The 22,397-nt window shown below is 37.1% G+C and overlaps 4 protein-coding genes, 1 long non-coding RNA gene and 1 other non-coding gene across 10 annotated transcripts; 3 read left to right on the top strand and 3 right to left on the bottom strand.

Moving 5' to 3' along the window:
• Positions 1-1,313: 1,313 nt before the first annotated feature.
• LOC122303350 (transcription repressor OFP14) lies at positions 1,314-2,430 on the bottom strand. The gene has a single exon (XM_043115107.1). It carries the CDS (start codon positions 2,403-2,405, stop codon positions 1,515-1,517), a length of 891 nt encoding a protein of 296 aa, XP_042971041.1. The 5' UTR covers positions 2,406-2,430; the 3' UTR covers positions 1,314-1,514.
• A 2,433-nt stretch (positions 2,431-4,863) lies between these two features.
• TRNAL-CAA lies at positions 4,864-4,947 on the top strand. The gene has a single exon. It is a non-coding gene; the product is annotated as a tRNA-Leu (tRNA).
• Positions 4,948-4,975: 28 nt separating this feature from the next.
• Positions 4,976-7,325, top strand: LOC122303335. Of its 2 annotated transcripts, XM_043115088.1 has the most exons (3): positions 4,976-5,293; positions 5,902-6,596; positions 6,828-7,325. In XM_043115088.1, the coding sequence occupies exons 1-2, from the start codon at positions 5,095-5,097 to the stop codon at positions 6,546-6,548; spliced, it is 846 nt and encodes a 281-aa protein (XP_042971022.1). In that variant the 5' UTR covers positions 4,976-5,094; the 3' UTR covers positions 6,549-6,596; positions 6,828-7,325. The 2 variants fall into 2 exon arrangements, with proteins under 2 accessions (XP_042971022.1, XP_042971030.1); XM_043115096.1 differs by having other exon boundaries at positions 4,987-5,293; positions 5,905-7,325.
• A 998-nt stretch (positions 7,326-8,323) lies between these two features.
• Positions 8,324-9,508, bottom strand: LOC122303332. Its single transcript, XR_006240653.1, has 2 exons — positions 8,937-9,508; positions 8,324-8,753 (listed from the first exon to the last, which is right to left on the bottom strand). It is a non-coding gene; the product is annotated as an uncharacterized LOC122303332 (long non-coding RNA).
• Positions 9,509-12,866: 3,358 nt separating this feature from the next.
• On the bottom strand, positions 12,867-16,747 carry LOC122282570. Its single transcript, XM_043094509.1, has 3 exons — positions 16,156-16,747; positions 14,618-14,689; positions 12,867-14,326 (listed from the first exon to the last, which is right to left on the bottom strand). Exons 1-3 carry the CDS (start codon positions 16,723-16,725, stop codon positions 14,324-14,326), a joined length of 645 nt encoding a protein of 214 aa, XP_042950443.1. The 5' UTR covers positions 16,726-16,747; the 3' UTR covers positions 12,867-14,323.
• A 1,872-nt stretch (positions 16,748-18,619) lies between these two features.
• On the top strand, positions 18,620-22,312 carry LOC122282548 (ras-related protein RHN1-like). 4 transcript variants are annotated; one of them, XM_043094500.1, is made up of 8 exons: positions 18,620-18,886; positions 19,032-19,141; positions 19,761-19,838; positions 19,941-20,108; positions 20,615-20,663; positions 21,257-21,330; positions 21,518-21,611; positions 22,044-22,312. In XM_043094500.1, exons 3-8 carry the CDS (start codon positions 19,776-19,778, stop codon positions 22,142-22,144), a joined length of 549 nt encoding a protein of 182 aa, XP_042950434.1. In that variant the 5' UTR covers positions 18,620-18,886; positions 19,032-19,141; positions 19,761-19,775; the 3' UTR covers positions 22,145-22,312. The 4 variants fall into 4 exon arrangements, with proteins under 4 accessions (XP_042950434.1, XP_042950429.1, XP_042950421.1 ...); XM_043094495.1 differs by having other exon boundaries at positions 18,620-18,890; XM_043094487.1 differs by lacking the exon at positions 19,032-19,141 and having other exon boundaries at positions 18,620-18,890.
• Positions 22,313-22,397: the final 85 nt, after the last annotated feature.

Here is a 22,397-nt window from a genome sequence, read left to right as displayed (position 1 = left end):
GCTGCCGCTGTGGTGGACGCGGTTTGCCGATGTAAAGTTAGAACTATTGTTCTGCCGGCGGCACAGAAGAAACCCGTCTACTTTCTACCTCGTTGAGAAAAGACAGCATCAGCGAAATAACTAGTATTTGTGGTGGATGGGCTGCCGACGTAACGATACAAGTTACAGCGAATTGTGGATTCAGTCGAGGATGCAATCGATAATTGCAGCGGCATCTTTGGGGGACTGCGACGTTGTAAATCGACCCAAACAATTAAGTGCAGTGATTACAATCGGTTCTCCTAACGGCAGTTGCAACGACTTTCTTCTGTTTTTCCCATCAGTAAAAAACGATGGAAAGTATCTGTAAAGCCAACGATTCACGACATTAGCTGAGTTCCAGCAGTTGCAACGATTATATGGCGTCCAACATGCGACGAAGCCACGATTGTTGGTACAGTCCATCAGCTGCGAAATATAGGGTGATTTCCGAAGGATTCAATAGCTGCAACAGGGCGTATCCTTTGTAGTGAGTCATGGTGGGTAAAAGATGCCAGCGGTTGAAGAGGCACTGCCGGCATGGAGCTCACGGCAACTCACCGTCTCCCCCCACCTTTTTTTTTCCTCCCCTCCATCTCCCTTGTGCCCTTTCCCCACGCCAGCCATGGTGGTCGGGGACCACCTCATGGTGAGTATAAGATGCTGGCGATTCAAGCGGCACCGCCGGCATAGAGCTCACGATAGCTCGTCGTGCACGTTGGTGCACATTTCGCCGTCTGTGTGGTCGACCTGTTGACTGCTTGCATGGTGGCTGGGGTGGTCAGGATCTAAGCTGACAGCTTGCATGGTCGCTGGTCATATTCTATTGGTCGTCTATCCTGAGCTGGCGATGAGGGAAAGGGGAGAGAAAGAGGGAGGGAAAGGGGGAGGAGGGAAAATGCATTCTTAATTCTTTAGGTCTATTACATTTTACTAACATGATCGAGTGAATCGTACTTGACCGAAGAATAAGGTCAGGTACCGAAACATGCATGCCTGCTGAATTCATGACCTAACAAATTAAGAAAACCGGCAGCTAGGGACCATAATTAATTGATCAAAAGGTCAAAATATTCTTGGTTTTATTCAACATCGAACACGTACGACGTTCATGACTATATCATTTGTATTCATATTCTTCCTCTATAATAATATATACTACTTAATTTATATATATATTCCGGGTAGAAAATATATATAAATCCCCAGTAAAAGCAGCAGGGAACATGAAACAGACAAGCCCACCGTAAAAATCTATGAAATCCCACCAAAAAACGCAAAACGACGAAACTGAATCATAAACAAAGTGTTTAATTTTCTTGAAAAGTACTTATTGCATATATAATACATGCAGATTGCATGTGATCAGGCCGCGCGCTTAGGAGTACTACTAGAATAGATCAACCAAAATAATTAAACCAACATTTTTCTGTATTTAGCTGTCTTCGATCGTAGTATTACTGTTCTTTTATGAAATCTATGACCGAATTCTCACGTTACTTGGACTCGCTAATTGTTTTCCTCCTCATCCTCTCTGATCTTTCACCAAATCGAACAGTACCACGAGCAATATTCCGCGAACTCGCCGAAAAGACGTTCGAATTCTGACGCAAATTGACGATCAAATCAACGAAAGCACTGAGTATGTACCTGTAAGATTTCTTCTCGTTTAGGTTTAGGTAACAAAACAAAAGCTCCTCCATGAAATTCCAATCAACCTTTCCATTGTTGTGGACAAAGGCTTCGACCATCTCTTGCATCGACCGTTGGAAATCCTCGTACGGACTTGAAGAATACGCTAGAACAGCAACGGAATTGTCAGGCAGCTTGATATCCTTTGCATGGTCCCTAGCACATGTCGTCGAGGTATCGTTTGTCGTTGTAGTTGAGGTAAAAGTCGAGCCTGCATCCTCGGACGTGGCGGTCATGCTCGTTTGGGATTCCTCCAAGAGCGAGCTCGAGAAGCCGGGTTTGATGAAGAACCGGTGTGACCCACAAAGATCCGGTGGCGGGTCCATGAAACTAGGCGATCCAAACAAAACCCCACTAGGGTTTTCGCCTTCATGACGACTTTCTTTATCGGGCTTCTTTTCATTGCAATTTTCATTTTCATCGTCTTTTATGTACAGAGACTTGAAATTCTCGAAAAGGAAGCGGTCGACATCGGACAACCTTGCTGCCTTGCTATCGTTGTTGTTCTTCTTTTCGACCAGCTTGTCTTGGTTACGGCCTATGGCGAAGGAGAGAGTCCTGCTGGGGTGCTTGCAACTGGAGAGGATCCATTTTTTGGAGGATGAGAAGGAATTATTGGCGAATTGGAGGGGTGGGGAGGGTTTTTTGATCTTGTTGAGGTAATCTTGGAGAGATTTTTTAAGCTTCTTGGGCATTTTCGGCTCTTGCTGGATAATTACAATGATCAGTTGTAGTACTGAAAAAGATTGGAAGGTGGGTCATTTATATATAATTAACCTTGCAATTAATTAAGGAAGAATAATAAAATATAATAATACAAGTTAAGTAGGTAACCTGCCTCTAATTAATTACATATTAACTCTTCAAGAGTTTAACAAACATTATTAAAATCGAGTTTTAATAAGTTTAATGCTCAAATAACGCTAAAGTTGTAATAGCAGGAGTTAAAATCACTTGAGCCTAATTTATATATATATATATATATATTATAATAGGTTAATTAATTATCCTCAAATATGAGGACATATGAATATTATTTGAAAAAAATATGAGAGGTCGATTTTCTGTAATTATTTTTATGCACTCTATTAATATGATTGGTTGTATCATTTAAAAAAAAATAAAAAATGACTGTTTTGGCTTATAAACATTGCTTAATATATAAGTAAAAACTATATATACACAAATTATTTTCTTTGACTTTTTTAAGCAGCAAGAGATCGTGTGCCGTTTATTCACAATAATTTGCCCGTCCAAGCTGCGTGCCAAATCTAATTTACATAATCTAACATTGACTAGCTAGCTAGCGAAACAATTAATATTAAAAAAAAATTCATATATATATATATAAATTATTAATTTTTTTTTTAAAGCTGATAGTTGATCTTTAGAGTTGACAAAAGTTGCTACCCCTAGCTACATTAGCTTAAGCCAGCACAAGCCATGCATGCCACCAAACCTTATTCATTGATTTCCAACTATATATATATATATATATATATTATATGTAGATCTTTTAGATTCAATGTCAATTTTATTGTTGTAATATTTTCTGATTAGGATATTTTAGAGTTTCTATTCGAGTCCAGATCTTTCTGAGTGGGATCCGGCCTGGATCTAATTAACTCATAAAAATTAAGTATATAAATAATATATATATATATATATATAATTAGAATAATGCTAGGCGGCCTACTAGGATATTTTTTTTAAAAAAATTTCATGATTAAAAAAGTATTTTTTAATGATATTATAAATTTTTTTAAAAATATACTACAAAAAAAAGTATTTTGTGATTAATTTATTGTAACGAAAAGATTATTCGCAATCAAAATTGGTTATGAATAATCTTTTTCGTTGTAATAAATTGATTATAAAACTTTTTTTTCTTGTAGTGATATTTAAAAATATTAAAGAAATAAGTATAAAAAAGTACTTAAAATTGCACTAGTGGGAGTGCGCTCCCAGCGGTGGGAGCAGCACCATCCATATAATTATATAAAGTAGACGTTAAATATCATTTGTTATGATAAATTTGAGTTTTTTCTTGCCCCTCAATGAATTTATTTCAGATATTTATTTATCTTTTCCAATTTAGAACTAATTAGGCAGATCGAACATGATCTTTGAAATTAAATCTTGATCGGTTCAATATTTAATTTCGGTATTTGTAAAGTCAAAACTGATATCATCACGTTTATTATATTAGTAATTTTTATTAGATTATTAATTACTTGATCTAGCTATTTCAATAAACATTCATGTAATGTTAAGTACAGTATACATACATAATAATTTATTATTTGAGCACCCACAAAGCTTTTCATGACGAAGACATGATGATGATGATGATGATGATCTGCGACTTATTTAGCATATTTAACTCTCAGGGCCCCCACCTTCATGAATCATGACTTTTTTTTTTCATGTGCCCTACCGGTAGATTAATCTCGATCGCTGCATGGCTTGGTCTCTCCACAACGTACGTACGCGCGCGGATGCCTATCTGTGATATTTTAGAAAGTTACAAATTTTAATTGGAGAATGCTTGTGTACAAATTGTGAATTGGTTGTAAGCCTAGCTATCATTACTCATGCAACCATATATTAATGTAAAGTTCATTTATAAATAAGAAATGACATTTATATTTATAGAGTATATATGCAAGCGTCTCGTAATTTTTTTTAAAAAATTGAGTAAATATATATAAAATCTACATAAAAAATTAATTTTTTAATGATGAATTTCATGAAAAAGAGTAGACACGATGCTTGTATAACCCATTTAGCATTAATATATATTTGATCAAGCATCCATGCTGATGGTATACATGAGGCCGGATAAGGTAGCTAGCGCAGTGTGCATGCAAATGGAAAACTAGCACCGTGCGTAAATAAAATGTACACAACAGAAAGTGGACTTTAACGAGCATGCATACGTGCGTGCAATCTATTAATATACGCAATTTATATACGTAACAAAAATAGCCCCCAATATTAATTATTAATTAATGTCTCAATTTGTTTCCATTTTGGGCGTTGAACATCTTTTGCTGCAGACAGTTTTGTGTTTTAACATTAGAGTGAGAGAATGAAAATGATGTGGAACTGGTTTTAGTATATTACCAAGTAAAGCTCAAATTTTCTTGCCAAGTCAGGATGGCCGAGTGGTCTAAGGCGCCAGACTCAAGTTCTGGTTCTCGTGAGAGAGCGTGGGTTCAAATCCCACTTCTGACAATTATTTTCTTCTTTTTTCACTTTTTAAATCCCTTAAACGACATCGTCTGAAAGCGAACAACTTCCACTTGGCCTAAATCTGAAAGCACAATATCCCATTCCAACAGAAATACCTGCCTGCCACTTTCAAAGGCACCAGAGAGAGACATGGCGACCAACCATGGCAGCGAAGAAAGAAGAAGAAGAATCTTAGAGAGAGGGTCGGATCGTATGTCTCTCATTACAGGCCGAATCAAAACTCTCCCAACATCGCCACCACCATCCCAATCAATGATATCATCATCATCCGACCCTCCTCATCAACACGATCATGAGGATAATGGTTCTAATCATCATCATCTTAGGCGTACGAACAATTTTTCATTATAACGTGAATCAAGCCGCCTTGGTTTATTTATTTATTTTACTTCTGGGTTTGAATTTCTTGATATTGTGAAATGCGTCTCGTTTTGTTGTGAAATGTAGGGATATTACCGATACGAAGAATGTTAATGAGGACACTTTCAATTTTATGATTAGCAGTTGGATTACGTTTTAATCTGTACATGATTGTGGTTTCTCTGGTAGATTCTCTTCCGTTTGCGTCCTTGATATTGGTTTTTCTCACGCAATGGATCTTGTCTATATGAATAGTTCATAAACTTCGTACAAAATGCATGATTCCTTGCATATTCATGTTATGGCCATAGAGCGCCCACGTTAGTACTACGGACGAGATTGTGAATAGGAAAGTTATGATTCAGAGAAAAAATAAAATAAACTAAATTAGAAGAAGCATTCCTCGTGATTGAATTTACTACCATTATTGTAGTGTTAATGGAAAAAGAAACAACCAGAGAAGATAATGGTGAATGGTGAATGACCTGATCTTGCACCATTATCAATTACTTCAAGGAGTGAAATACCTACATTTCTCGGTAACTTATCTCATAATTGGTTTCACTGATTTTGTAGCAGGTGCTGTGGCTAAGGATTATGCCTCTGATGATACATTGCTGAAAAATGAGAGTACGGATGAAGATTCCAGTGGAAATAAGTTTGGCATGGGAAGCCAAGGAGAGCCTCAGTTGAACAAAGGCACCACTAGTATAGAAGCTCAAGAAATTCAGACTCCTTTGGATAATGGGGTCAAAACAATAGTTCAAAAGACCTCAACAGAGAGGGACCAGCTTCCAAAACCACGAAGGCATCAACCTAGACTTTTCACTTCCAAGAGAATACATTCATGCATTGTAGCTTCTGAGAATACACGCGTCATTTGTTCTCTCATAATAGCATTCTTGGTTGTTTTTTCTTACGTTGATTACCCATTATTTGGAAGGAACATAGTGAATTCGAAGAGTATTGTAGCCTCGAGGCCTCTTTACATACTCTTGTTGACTGATGTATCGATTGTGTTTGCAAGAGTGTACCTTGAGAAGAGAAGAGAATTTGATGAGGCAGAGGAAGAACGAGTGGTACTTCAAGAAGATGGACAGAACTGGGAAAAGGCAGAGAAGGTTTTGGAGAGAGGCCTGGTGGCGTATCAGGCTATCCGTGCCATTTTCATTGACTGCAGTGTTTATGCAGTCGTTGTCATCTGTGGCCTCTCTCTGCTGTAGAGAAGGTTTTGGGCTCAATTTGGATTTCAGTTAGTTCCTCAGTTGACCGTAAGTCTTTTAGCAATGTCTACCCTCAACCTTATTTATATTCTATTTATTCATTTTATTTATCCCTTGTGTGAATAAAAATCGTGTGTCAAAGTTGCATCTCACAGCCCTTCAGTTTCTGACTGAAAACCAGAGAAATCGAAACAAAGAGCTTGTGTTTTTCCTAAAAAATGTGACGTATTCAAATCCACACATACAGTTTATCTACTCTCAGTTGTTTTTCCCTGTCAGTTCTCATAGTTTATGGAGTATGCCTTGTAGCCATATATGGCATTGGAAGAACCAATTTTATGCACAATGTGCATGAAAGTAGCTTGCCACTTTCCGAGGACAAACAAAAGTACCAAACAAACATCATTAGGAGGAGAGATTCATAAGTGCAGCAGGTGGGAATATGCTGAAGCATGATTTAGCTGGGGGACAGATATGAGATACCCTACCATCCATAAATTTCGCAGCACATGGTGATCAATTTGTTGACATATGGTACTATGGAGTTGGAATTCATTGAATGAATTGGGGGGAAAAGCTCTAGAACTACGAACCATTTATGTAGAACAAACAAAAGCATGGTCGAAGGTGATTAGAAATTGTATTTGGTTTTTGCTGAAGATGCTTGTTCTCTCTCTTTATTTTTTATTTTTTGGATATTGTAAATCTTACCTTAAAACTATTATTATGCTCTATCAAGAATAAATTTCTTTGTCCCGCAAAAAGATTTAAAAGGTACATGTGGCACTTCCTGCAGAGCCATTCAATTTTCTAGTGAGACCTCATTTTTCTGGACTGAGTTTTTAGATGAACTGTTAAGAATTTTCATGGGATAGCTGAGTGCATGTGAAGAAGACACTTGCATTATAGAGACCTCAAGTGTGCTATAAGGGTCCGCTCTAAGCAAAGTATGTTTTACCAAAATGGGTTTCATGAAAAGTGAATCTTACTTTCATTTGGAACCTCATGCAATTAAGACTGGCTCTAAAACTTCAGTTCTTTTAAAAACCTGAAGCTTCCCCCAAAGTTTTCACAGCTTTAAAGATGTATGAATGAGACAAAACATGAAAAAATTCCTATGATTAAGGTAATGGAATTCTATCATGTGCAGGTTTCGAATTTGGAGTTGCATTTCAGACTTTTTCTATCACATGCTTGTTATTAGTTTATACTTTACCAGATTATTAAGACAGGTCTAGACCACCCAGCCAGCTAGCATGAACATCATTGGAATGCGTTATCATATATAAATGTACACCTGGTAGCATTATGATTTAGCCTGGATCCAAGTCATCAAACAGAAAAGAAAAGGGAAGGAAGAAAATTGAATTTTGCTTTCTAAGCACGCATCATGTCAATGCTATGAGATTCTGATATAGTACTGTCTAAATCTCAAGAAAACATCCATTAATTATCTCCCTTTGTCTTCAATAATGTAAAGTTCAGATAGAGATAGGCCACAAGAAGAGAAGAATGAGGTACAATTATCTGAGGAAATAGAATATTCAAGCTAAACAAACAAACATCACAGAAAAACTTACCACAAAATGAAGAAAGTGGATCACATATACTAAAGGGTTTTGGACGAACAGAAGTTCTACCTTTTTTCTCATGTCTCTCTCGCATTATTTGCCACGATTTCAATAATTTATCGGTTTGTAGACCCTTCCAAGGTCGATTAGTCATTAAAAGGTCTATATTTCAATTAGACTAGTCAAATGTTACAATTGGGGTTCTTTAAAACTCATTATAAAGGGTAAGAAGTTTTTCTCCTTAACAATGTGGGAGCCTATTCACTAAAATCCGGGATATTTATTACAAGAGATTTTTTTACATAATTCTAGAAATTTAGCTCAAAGCAAAGATCACTGTCTTTGCAAGGTCTGCATAATAATCCCTTCAGTTCTCTCTGTAGACCGATTTCAGCACCATGGAAATGACAATATAAAAAAGCATTCTTGTTTTAACGGCTAAACTTAATCAACACTTGAGAGCTTTCCTTCGAGCTAAAACTTTACTTTTCAGCATCACAATTATTAAAGTGATCCCCAAATCCAAAGGGATAAAAAAAGCACAAAATACAATAATGGTTCTTGCTTGCAATGGATAGCTGCAACTTCAATTAATGACGCATGATGCCAGGCCCAAGAATACCCTGAAGCATTTCTGGTATAGAGAGGTCAAGGAATGCCAAATTGCCAATGGCACAAGTTGAAGATAAGACAAACATCATGTACAAAAAAAAAAAAAAAACAAACAAACAAAGGAGAATATCAAAACTAAAAAGATTTTTCAAGGAGCAAAAATATATATAGATATTAAAAACAAAAAACAAACCCTCAAACATACTGTTTTCTTTCTCGTTTCAGCTCCCATCAGCAAGCCGATTCACTCTTCTGGAAAATCCTTGACGGAACAGCAAACCGAGCTGAGAATGATCGAAAGTGGTTATCTGGGTCAGCCCACATCGATCCCTGATCAAAATTCTGCAAGTACGTATAAGGATCATAGGAAGGGACCTGCTTTATATTCGAAGCAGTACAACCGAAATACTTCTTCTTTTCCTTCTTCAATCTTCTCCATAGCATTCTCCACCTTGATATCCTGGATCCGGCCACCATTATATCCAATGACACAACCCTTTCGTAGCCATTTTTCACATGCTTCAGGCTCGACCTGAAGTTATTAGCATCTGAGCTCCACCAACTCTTGAAGTCCATGGGAAAAAGAACAGCACGAAATGTGTTTTTTTTTAAGATCTTAGGACTCGGAAGTGGGTTTTTGATAGCAAGGAGTGTAAACTCATGCTGTGGCCTATTTATATGCGGAGCCGGATTATAAAGTCAAATCATATAATACGTTTAACCTAAGTATAATATCATGTCACGGCAGGACCATTTGGGTGGTGGTAAACTCGTCATTTTACGTTTTCTAAAAGGATGTCATGAAAATGTGATAATCCTGAAATTATGCAACATTTTATGGTAGCTTTTGAATCACCCATCAGACTCATCCTCAAAGCCTTTGTAGTTGGACTGGAAGACACATTTTAGACTATTTAGAGACAGTTGACTGGCCCTTGAACTTGGCCTTGATGAAGCGGATAGCCTGTGACTTTGGCAATGTTTACATGATGTACTTCCAAAAGTTAAACTTACATTAATTCATATTATATGAGGCAGATCATAAATAAAAACTTTTTTCTTTACAGGCCACTGGCCTATGTATCCTATCTGGTGGGGCAATATCCCTCTTTAAAAAGAGGGCACCATACTTTCTGTCCTCCACCATTGCCTATTTGATCCAATAATTGTTATTATTATTGTGTGGTGACTGTTCAAATAGTCTAGTGGTCAAATCTCTAAACTATCTGGGAAACTCTAGCTAAGCAGATTAAGTAGTGGAGAGGCCATCCAACTCCAAGTACTTTGATCTATGAATATGTTTAGGTGCTTCCAATTTACTTCTCCCAAGTTACATGCATCTACAGTTTGAAGGTATAAACTATTCATACATCGTGACCGAATGCTAGCATTCTACCTAATTGCATTATTCATATGTCATGAGTGCATGAACATCGAGTTTCTGTGGCTTGCTGCACAATTAATGCATCCTTTGCGTAATTCATTGGAGCCTAATACGAGAACTTCTTCAATAAGATATATAAACTATACAGTAGATAGATTTCTTTTTGCTTATCTAGTACATTAAAATGGAAAACTATTAGGTAATTAGGATTTCTTATATAAATATCAATTAACTGACAGATAGGAAGGTGTTTGTATTCCAGGACTACCTATCAAGTGAAGTCAACTTGTTCAGAAACTCGTTAGAGCTATTTTTTAACGTGGCAGTTAATAATTGGTTGAATGCAGTTTGAAAATGCAGCCCACTGTTCTCAGTACTCGAGCTTAAAACTGAAGAAATTTGGAAGAATACAAGATACAGCATCTAATTTTTTCTGTTGTTAGAAATATTGCTTTCGTTGAAGAAATTGTGTTCATAATGTGCATGGCCAATTTTATCGAACACAGAGAAGTGTAGTTGGTGGGAATTGTTGATGAGTTAGTTGCTTTGAGCAGATACCCCATGCCCTCATAAAAATTACTTGCTGGAAAGGAACAATAGTTGGTAAGTGAATTGGAATTCATTGAATGAATCGGGGGACCAAATCAGGGACTTTGGACCATCTATCTATGTACAACCAACGAGGCATGGTACACTGCGATTAGTAGAAATGGTGCCAAAATTAGGGAAAAGAGAGTGTTGGGAGCTGTTCTGACACAGAGATGATTTAAAATAAAGGAGAGACGAAATTTAACGTGGTTCGGCAATTGCCTACGTCCACAGCTGCTGTAATTTCACTATAAAATAATTTTTACAAAAAACTCTCTTGTAAACTCTCTCTGCTCACCTACTCTGTTTCTCTCTTCTTTCTCTCGCACACTCTACACTTCTCTACTGCACTCTGTCCGCAAACACACACTCACCTCATCACAGCACTTCAATTTATAATACTAATTGGGAGTCGTCGATGAGAAGGTGCAATTGAGAGGAGGTGCAGCCACACCTTTTGAATTCGGTGCCTAATATGCTAAATGAACAAACGGTGCATGACTCACTGTTTTCTCTTTTTATTTTCTTTTTGTCTCCATCCGCAACAGAGAGAAGAAGGAACAAAGAAATCTTCTTGTAATTGTATAGGCAAGGAGTAAGACATCTAATTTGTTGACATTATTTTGAGGTTTTACCGATACATGTATCTTAAAAAGTGACAGGCCTTCTCCCTCGAGAACTGTATGAACTGTGTTTTTGCTGGAAGAAATCATTAGCCGTCACTTTTTAGTTATTAGCCAGGGGATTAGGTGCAACTTCAAGTTCTTCTGATTTTCTGGAAGGCTGGTGCCTCTGCAAATAAGTAGTTGAGGATATGAAGGCCTCGACTCAGTGTAATGATCATAATACCATCTTTGTAACCAGTTCACTTCACGTGGTTGGATTTTTAAAGTTCTAGTCTTCAAGAATTTACAGTCATTATTGTCCAGTATGGCTTTCTGCCAATCCCCTCTACCTTTTCTACTGCATTTGATTAGGTTCTTCTGTCAAACTGTATGCAAGAATATGTATCCTTTCTTAAGTACATTTTGATTAAACAGATTTTTATTTTCATTTCATATTTGTGGTTTGGTTTTGATATGTTATTTTTCTGTTGTCTGCAGAAACTTGGGTCATTAGAGATGCTCTGTTTCGAGCCGTCTAGGCTGTGACATAGACCTACCAATCGAACTGCCGACGACTTTAATGAACCAGGTGGGTCCTGATGTAACAAGATATGGTTGCACCAACACTCCTACCGTCACACTGTGAACCCCACAGTTCGGTCCTAGCGGAGACTTATGTTTACTTTGATCTCAAACAAAGTTAACAGAATAGGCTGTATGGAAAAGACTCCTGATTTCTAGCACATGGAGAGGCTGGACTTACATTTTCTCTGTTTTCACTTCACCAGCACTAACAATTTCGTTTCTCTGGTAGGACCTGAAGATGATCTTGGCGCTTTTTTTAGGCCCATTTTCACTCTCCCTCCCCCCGCAACACACACACACACACACACACAAGCCTGAAGATTCCATTTTTTATTTCCTTCTTGTAGGGAAAAGGAATGCTGGTACTTGGGTTTCGAAAATCGACTAGGGTGTAATTCATTTGAATAAGCAAATATAGAACGAAGGGGAGGTGCTGCATATACATTTCATTGCCATTTGAAGGAGAGAACAAGCATCGGATGGTAATTTGTCACCATGAGAATGAGGACGAAGGTTAGACAGACACCAAGGTTTTGTTAGTCCAAGATTTTCGACCTCAATCCTATACATGTGCAATAGAATGTGCTATCCATCAATGGATGATAGTAAGAATCAACAAAAACATAAACAGTAATGTCACTTTTCGTTCTGAGTTTTGTTATTTCCACTCGAACCGATTGATGAAATTTAAAATGAAAAACAATATTTTTTTTAACGGGAGATTGCTACAAAACGTCAAAACCTAGTGGGTGGAAAGACATTGTTCTCTGGCTGTACCCTGTAATTTCACCATAAAAGCCTCCTCTATACCATGAAGGCATTAATCTATGCATTAAGCATTGGATTTTTTTAATTAATAAATTCGTGGCCTCGCTGGCGCATAAACCAATTAGTATAATCGTAATCAACACTCAGTTTTTGCATCCAAATCTCGTGACACATATATACTTCCATTTTAACCGACCACCTGTTCTAAAAAATGTCAAGATGGTTACAGATATATTCGATTCGTGACAGTATAAAGCAGCCCAAAACTCGTTTACAAGGCTAAGACATATATGTCAGAATTTTATTACTTGGGAAGCACAAAGTACATGGATGTTTTAGGCTTTTAGCAGGTAAATCCTTTTTCCTATGTATGCAAGTGCAACAAAACGTATAAAATCTATCTGGACATGGGTCCTCTTCGTCCTAGCCATATATACTCAGACCGATGATATCTACACCTGAATGAACCCGGGTGGCGTGTGGGTGAACACATGCAGTACTTCTTTGTCGCCCCATCTCTATTGACCTCTCTAGCTAGTTCGGTTTGTGCTTGCTGGTTAGCCTCCACCGTGGCCGTCTCTGCCCATACAGGTTGCCTTCTTCTTCTTCTATTTCTCCGGTCATCGGCGACTTCAACCAAGAAAAAGTCTGGGTGACACATCAACGTTTATTCTTCCTCTTATCTTCGGTTGATGGCTTATATATATATTTGATTTGAATTAGGAGAGATCACTATGTTCCATTCTTAGTAGTGAAGAAAAGGAAGGAAGGCAAAGAAGCCAAGGAAAGGTGAGGTATGATTAAGAGAAAAGATTTTGGATTTGCTTTTAGAAAAGCGAGTGCTTTTTTGTTGGCTTTTTATTTGTCAGTAGAATTATATAGCACACGGGGACTGGTCCTAAAAGATGAAGCTTATCTGCTGCAGAGGCTCGCTCTAGCGGCAAACTCATCGCGAAGAGCATGATCTATGAGGCGGTAAAGGTGGACGAACTGGCACAAGGTTCCAGTCGTTTCGGTTTCTTGTTTTGTTGCGGATTCTTTTTGGATTTCAATGGAAATAAAACTGGAACATGCTTACTGGTGGGCCAAGTTGAATGCGTGAGCTATGAGGTATTGAAACGAGGCTTTTGCCGGTTGGTTTGGTTTCCAATACTCAACCTTCTGATTTTAGCTCTTGAAGTTGCAAATTTAACCTTCAAATTTGCTATTTGAGGCCAAACCAAAGTAAACCAGCACAAATTGCACCACTCACTTGCCACTACGGTTAAAAAATAAATAAACAAAAGCCTCCCCTCTGTGAACACCACTACAAAGAATATATTCACCATACAAACGTCATAACCCTGGCTTGATTCCCAAAAGCACTTGCACAAAACTACGTAGAAGTTCTGGTAGGTAAAGGTAATATTTAATTGTCTCTGTAATAAATTATCAGAGAATAATCATCTTTACACCCGAGTCACTTCCCCTACAATCACCATATATTAAAATATATATTTCACAATGCCCAAGGCATGTGGTGTACAGAATATTAGCATGGACTATCCATGCTTCAAATTTCATATACTCGAACCTGTTTCAATATGTAAACAAATTTAGGGAGCTTAGACACCCTCTGAACCTTCTTGCTTTGCGGCACCTTATGCATGGCAGTCAAATTCATCACTGATAGCATAAAACGACAAAAGTTAGTATAAGAAATTCAACTCAGAGTCCTTAACTGCATAACTATGACTACTGAGCGGCTGATTGCAACAAGCCAAAAGTTTTTAAAGCAATTTGATTTTATTTGGATGGTGCAGTTTGAGGACTTTGGCCCATTGTGCATGTATGGTCTCGATTGAAAATTTCTACAAGTGATAGAGTGAGAGCCATGGTGTATATGCAGAGAGGTGTGTCCTTCAAATAGAGACTCAAGTCCTGCAAGTAGCAGTAAATAGGCTTTTTGCTGCTCACCTCAGCGACACAATTCTGCCGAGCAATTGTCTGATTGATCGTATTTACCAACACCTCACATGATACTTTTGCCTGTAGAAAATTTATTGTAAATACAATAAGAAGGATCAGTAACTTTGAAAAAAATGGGAATGTAAGAGAAAAGTTGAAGAATATTAGAAGCAATAAACATGGAGGACCAAAATATTATTTGATGAGGACTTATTTTTTGTCATTTATCTCTCTGGGCTCGTGACCAGACTCCAGATGTACTACATCGCAACATCATATTGAGAATGGAAGTGGATATGTGAAGAGGGAAACTGGGCGAAGAACTGAATTCTACTTCTTCAAACAAGAAATCATGAAATAAAATAAAATAGAAAGGAAAATCGCATTTTGGAGAATTTCCAAAACATCCCACATTAAGCATTTGGTTTGATAATTGCACAGCACATCTACAAACCATGTCAATCTCCAAGACATCTGCCACTCGAACATTCTCTGGTTTTTTCTTGATGATAACAATCTCATTGTAAAAAATTCCAAAATTCGGCAAAAAAGAAAAAATGAAAAATGAAAAACAGAGAGGCGAATATGCCTTTGCAGACTACTACAAGATCATCTTTCAATAAACTATTTGTCCTGAATGTTTCCTGAGAAACCGCAAACCATCCTAAACCAATAATATCTTCAAACAATGCCAGTATGAAATTTCTCTTTAAGATGTTGAGGATAGAGTTGAAATTTCCCTACTTTGATGGACAAAATAACTCAGGTTCATCAAACTCCACAGAAAAATGTTTGGTTTATGAAGACATCTAAGAAAAGCAAACTCACAAACATATGTGATATATCATATTGTAAAATTCTTTTTTTTGTAAAGCAGACTTAATGTATCACACATAAACGCATTAATTTGTGAGTTTACTTAAATCTCTTTGTAAACTTAACACTCCCAGAATCTATTTTAGTCAATCTATTTATTTTAGTCAAAATAATCTATTACGGAATAAAGCTCCTATGATCCTTTCCAGTCCTATCCTCACCACTTCCCCTTTATGTTATTAAATAAAAATTAGAAATGCCAACTCTCTTGTAAACAGAGATGCTTAGATTTTCTCACCTCATGTCTATTTAGTTTTGTAATCGATAGATTAATAATAGATAATGAAGTTCATAGAAGTTGAAAGAGCATATAACTCAAGGTTCTCATATGGAAATAATGACACTGACTGAACTTGATCTCCACAGTGAAGTAGAATTTGTGAGATTTCTGTCAGTAATGATATCTATTCTGCACATCGACCTGTAATAATACATATTCAACCCTCCAAAATATTTTTAAAAGTTTGGTTTGAATGAAAGGTGTCCGCACTGTCACGTATTCTTCCATATACACGATCATGACATTGAATTGTCACTAGTTTTTAGCTTAAAGCTTAATTTAAGAGAATTTGCTAATAACTTCAACCTTAAATTTTACTCACATTTGAACTAAAGTTAACTTCAAAGTTCAAATTCTAACAAGAAAATATTATTTCAAATGAAGATCTTACCGACAGTGGGACTTGAATGAAGAACAGGCCGAGCTGGCCTTCAATCTCCGTTCGAGTATCAAACGGCACCCTACCCTTGGCTAGGTCCTTAAGCAGGTACACCGCGTCGGACATGAGCTCCACTCCGTCGAAATCCAGAAGGGCATCCACGTAGGACGACCCTCTGGCCCTCACGTGTCCCCGGTGCGACCTCACGTGACCCAGCTTCTTTCCTCTGTACCCGACTGCCACGTCAATCATCTTGTAGTCGATAGAGTAAACGTCGGTGTTTCGGACCTTCACCGTCACGAACATGGATATGTCCACGGATACGCGGGGAAAAGTGTGGACGTGGATCCTGTTCAGGCGGAGCCTAACGATCTTGACGTCCGGGTCCGCGGGCCAGAAGATGTAAACGACGGCGGCTAGGAGGATGATCAAACCGGTGCAGATTATACGTAAACGGCGACGGTTGGAGGAGTGGTAGTATGGGGTTAGAACGACGTAATTCTGGTGTGGGGGAATGGGTACGTGTATGGGGTGGTAGTAGTCGGCTTTGGAGGTGGCCATGGTGACCGTTCGAGAAAGCATAGAGGGGCGAGGAGGGGTTTTTGAATTTTGATTGGTGGGGTATAAAGAGTAAAAATAAAAATATATAAGGGCATTCTCGTACTTCCAGCTGCTTTGCTATTTAATTATTTTGTATGGACGCAGGAAATTGTTGTGGGGTAGACTTTCTATTTCGTGGTCGTTTATTTGATTGAATGTGTCGTTTACGCAATTATTGGACATGATGTACATGCGGGAAGGAATAAACTTATAAAGACTTTTTATGATAATTATTGGAGTGTATTGGGAAAAAGAAACAATAGTTGCAGTCATAAGTAAGTAAGTGTCGTGTAATTATTTTAAAAAAATTGAATAAATATGAAATTCAGTTGAAAAGAAAATTAATTTTTTAATAATAAATATCACTCTTTTTTAAAATGACTGTATGACACTTGCACACTTTACGACTATATATAATATTATTTATTAAAAAAATAAGACCTCGTAAAAGAACTAGAAACGGTCGAAAATATGTTTAATGTTGTCACGCCAACAAGGATAGGGGGAGGATGCTTTGGGGAATGTAACATAATTATATAAGCTAAGTATGTTGGTTTTATTCATTTTTTGGACCACCAAAGTTGCAAACAATCAAAGTATTAAAGTACATGTACATGTGTTAGAGTGTCCGTGAAGAAATCTCTCTTTTGTCTATAAATATGTTTTATTTTTCCCCTTTTTCTTAACCTTAAAGTATAATTTGTCTCTAAGTTTGGTCAGGACCTAAAAACCATGATGTTACACCTAATATATATTTATATATAAATAAATTAAGTTTTCATCACCTGTTTTGTGTAGTAATTTGATGAACAAACGTGATCGGGAAGAAAGTCCCCCCAAGTATAACAGCTGGTGGTGGAATGGAATAATTGATGGGACAGAGACGCGTCCATCTTCCTAGTTCTCTTCTTAGTATCGACAGCGAACACTTCAGAGGAAAAAAAAAATATGATATTTTAATTTCAAATTGAACCATCCAATACTTTGAAGAGTATTTTTGGGTTCCGACTTTAGAAAGAAAAAATAAATTAATATTTATTAAATATTATAGAATCCACTTTATATAACTAAAGAATCACACAGAAATAATTACGCAGAAAATTGTTTCCTCCTTCATTCATATGAGGTAACCTTCATGTTTATTTATAGAAGAATTTCATCATACAGTTACAAGATATTTGTATTTGAATACAATTCTATTGTTATGCTATTCTAACTTTATCTCTATTACAATGTTGTTGCTCGTATCGTTGCTGGTCTTTATCTTTATCTTCATTTGACTTGTTCTGATTTTTTTTTCTTGTTAATCGGCTGTTGTTGTTGATCTGTAGATAAGCTAGAGTTTATCTCAATAATATCTATCTTTCACACTATAAATTTTAAAGCTCGGACAAAAATTATAGATAAACTATTGAGGAAATCTAAATTGAAGGTAGGTAAATAGGGATTTTGCACAAATCTTTTGTACATGGACATGATCCCCATGCATTGCGAGAAATATCATTGTTAAAGGATCTATTAAGGGCAGCTATCCTGTATCTTTGCGTGACGTCCATTTATATCATTTTCAGCGTACAAGAGCGACTTTCTCCCATACATACATGGTGTGCGCGCGATAGATGAAGCATTAGAGTTGCGTGCTAGCTGGTGATTTGCTTGTTTAACAGTACCAGCTTGAGGATTGTAGACTTTCGCCTTAAGTCGACTCGTTGCACATGCAGTGGCTCGACGACTTATTTGGCATCGCAGGATATGATCAACTCGATATTCACCACTAGAATGCCCCAAAAAAATAGTACATTTATAAACATAGTAAATATCTTTTTAATCAAGTCTCAGTTTTTCATTGGTATAGGTGCTAGAGAAGGCTTTCCGAAGATGGAAAGATCAGATTATTATCATTAAAAGCAAATCTAAAAAGTAAGTGCAACAAACCTACCAGTCATCGCCACATCAAAACTACCAGTCTCATACTCCTCTTTCTTCTTCTCCATCCACTCCTTTCTATGGAAACTTCGTGTGAATTTTGTTCTCTCTCTCCAGCTGTCTCTCAAGATCCTCTCTCTTTCATTCAAGTTTTGCGGTTTTGATCGAAGGAATCAAAATGGCAAGGCCAGGCAACAAGATTATACAAGCCAAGCTGGTGGGTACGTCTTACCCTTTTCTTTAGTCAATCCTTTTGCTTGTTTCTTCAAAGGGTTTCTTTTGTCCTCTTATTTATCCTGACATAAAATCATCATTTTGTTGTCTGTGTTTGTATTTGCATGTATGGTACCGTATATGCGCAGCTATGTATGGGAGTAATTTATTTGTTCTGCTGAAGGATCGATATGGCTTATATTGACTAGGAAATTGTGGTCTTTCAAGGATATTTTTGGGGCTACAGATTCTCAAGACGGTAAATAGTATTAATTACCAACAAGTTCTATCTCGAACATGGGATGGAAGGTGGGCTCGTGGAGTCCAAGACCCAACACACTGTGCATAAATAAATTACCAATGAAAAAAGGTTACCCAATAATTTCGTGGCACAGAATATAAAGTTAATTAGGCCGCTCGAGGAAATTGGGTTCAGTGGTATAATCTCAGTATTTGGTTTTTGCTAAATTTACCAGTGAGGATGTTCACTATGACAGAATGTTGGATTACCTAGTTTTTCTGGGTTTTTTTCCCCCGCTGCCTTCCAAGCCCATCCTGGTTTATTCATTAATCACATGACAAGCTGAATAGATGCTCTGGAACTCAGTTAGAATCTGCACAAAGGAAGACATCTTCTGATGTTTGCTATTGTTTGTCAATGTGGATCCTTATAATGTCTCCATTATTTAGCAACTTACTTCCAAGTTGAGACCTAGCTAATTGAAGAAGAGTTTCTGGATTTTCGGTTCTTGACCTGATTTTTAAAGATAGAAAACATCCAGTAACTCCTCATGTTTAATTTGTAGTTTAGCAAGAAACTTACCTGATGACTGATCTGCACCTCTCTAATTCAAGACTTGCAAACATCTTTTCCACAGGTGGTTCTAGGGGACATGGGAACTGGGAAGACCAGTTTAGTCTTAAGATTTGTCAAAGGCCAGTTTGTTGATCACCAGGTTCGTATTTTTCTCATATTTTTACCACAAAAGTTCTCTTCCATTGAAGTTATTTGTTGGGTGTCCATTTAACAAGGATCCCTGACATTTCTCTAAATGCAGGAACCAACTATTGGAGCAGCTTTTTTCACTCAGATACTGTCCTTAGCTGAAGCAACGGTGAAGTTTGATATATGGGATACGGCAGGACAAGAGCGATATCATAGCTTGGCTCCTATGTATTATCGTGGTGCTGCAGCAGCTTTGGTAGTATATGACATATCAAGCATGGTACTATTTTTATTAAAGTTCTTGAACACTGATTTCTTCATTCACAGCCATGGATGGATTCAGAAATAGCAGCATTGGCATGATGCTTCAAATAGACAGTACTCAACGAAGTGTTATGCGTTTAAGCTAATATAGCAGTACTTGCCATTTTTATGGCCATATGCTTGATTTTTTCACAAGAGATTGACACTAACCTGTAGGACTGCTTCATAGGAATATGCTACGTCCCTTTTTCTTTCTACTGAATAAAACAGAAAGTTATTATAATTGAGAGGGGAGAAGGGAGGAGTAGGTGAAGTGAGGGAAACTTGTTTGTCATGCCAACCCGCGGGATTGGGAAGGGATGAGAACTTTTTGAAATTAATGACACACTAGCAAATTTTGATTTAAAAGATGGCCATGTTTTTTTCTCTTTAATCCAGTAATCAGTTACACCAGATTCCATTATTCTATCTTTGCAATATTTTTTTTGAGTCCTAATGCTTTATATGATGTAATGGCTTCAGGATACATTCACTCGAGCCAAACAATGGGTTCAAGAATTGCATAGACAAGGTAAGGTCATCAAAACTGCTCTCAACATTTCTGAAGTAATTCACTCTTGACATTAAAATCATTTTGGATGATCTCAGACTCACCATGTCTTTTGTTGACTCAGAATATTACACATTCTTAGATTATATAATTTGATAGTTAACTTGAGAGTGGGCTGATGATTACATGCTGTAATCACACGTATGTGGCATATTATGACTTATTCCATGTTTAAAAAAGTTCAAATTGAATATTTTACAAAACTAATATTTTCAGCTTTGTTTTAGGGTGCTGAGAAACGCATTACCAAACTTGCCCTTAGTCATCAGTTTCTCTTTCCATCCAAATATGTTGGCCCATTCATCAGTCTCTTTTAGTTTAAGATCATATGATCTGCATCTTTCTTTCATGCATGTAGTCCCTGCACTCGCTGAACTTTAGTCCCTGCAGTTACAAGTAAAAATTCCAGCAACCCTGTTTAGAAGAGCATTTAGGTCTTTTCACATGTGGATTCATAGGTAGATATTAAAAAAAATGCAGGTTTTTTTTAGGATGGTTATTCGGTGATTGCTGATATATTGCTAACCATGCTATTACCATATCACCGTTTGTAGGAAATAAAAATATGGTGATGGCATTAGTTGCAAACAAGTCTGATCTGGATGCAAAGAGAGAGGTTAAGACCGAGGTATCTAAGTTATTTATGTACGAATTTAAGGTTTATACATACTTATATTAACTTTGCCTAATCCAACTGCACCACTTTGTTCATTAGGATTGTCTCCGTCTAAAATGCGCCAAATATATTTAAGACTCGTGTGCTGAGGACTTGCATAGATCTTAATTGCTTCTTTTCTTTCTTTAAATGATTGCAGGAGGGGGAGAAATTTTCTCAAGAAAATGGTATGTTTTTCATTGAAACATCAGCAAAAACTGCACACAATACCGGTGAACTCTTCCATGAAATAGGTAAATTTCAAATTCATCAAATCAATAGAAGCTATGGCTCCATTGCACTGGCTGCCAATGTATGAACACAGATGGGATAGCACCAGGACAATGGACCATTCTGGCATTCACTTCAACTATCAAGAAAAGTGGCAAAGTACAGCTAACTGCCACACAAAATAAGAAAGAACGGTCACATTTACAGTATAGAAGCCACATACATACTGATGCAGGGTCATGCTATTAAATTTAGTATTACATGGTCATGATCATTGGAAATACAAGCATGTAGAGTGTTTAGTTTGGTTGTTGTTGCATGTACCAGAGGTGATGTCATATAAGCATGAAAGCCATCTCTTTTATATTTTTCATTGGTACCTTTTCTTTTAGAGTAATTCTTGAAGCTTAAAATCTGCATGGCTTGGACCATTCAATCAGTTCTACCTTTTGCAGGTAAAAGACTAGCAAGAGCAGCCCCTTCAAAGCGAGGTGGGATGAATCTACTCAACGAAACACAAGATAGAAGAAGAAGACTACGTTGTTGTACAGGTTGACGTCCTTACCACTTCAAGTGCCCTTGAGTAATAAATGATATCAAGGAATAAATGATATCAAGGTCCTTTTGGATTTCATTGTGAAAAAATGCTTATTTTTCAGAACCAGGCCATTTGTTAAAGATTTATAGCGCCTCCTATATCTAAATTGGTTAATTGGTTCCATAATACTATTCTTTAGTGTACGAGGGCTCCCAATCTGTAAAGAAATTGCTGACAACAAACCAATATCTTTATAAATGAACCAAATTCA

This window comes from Carya illinoinensis, chromosome 1 (genome assembly GCF_018687715.1).
Source record: "Carya illinoinensis cultivar Pawnee chromosome 1, C.illinoinensisPawnee_v1, whole genome shotgun sequence".
Lineage (NCBI taxonomy): Eukaryota > Viridiplantae > Streptophyta > Magnoliopsida > Fagales > Juglandaceae > Carya > Carya illinoinensis.
This window is presented reverse-complemented; position numbering and strand designations above follow the sequence as displayed.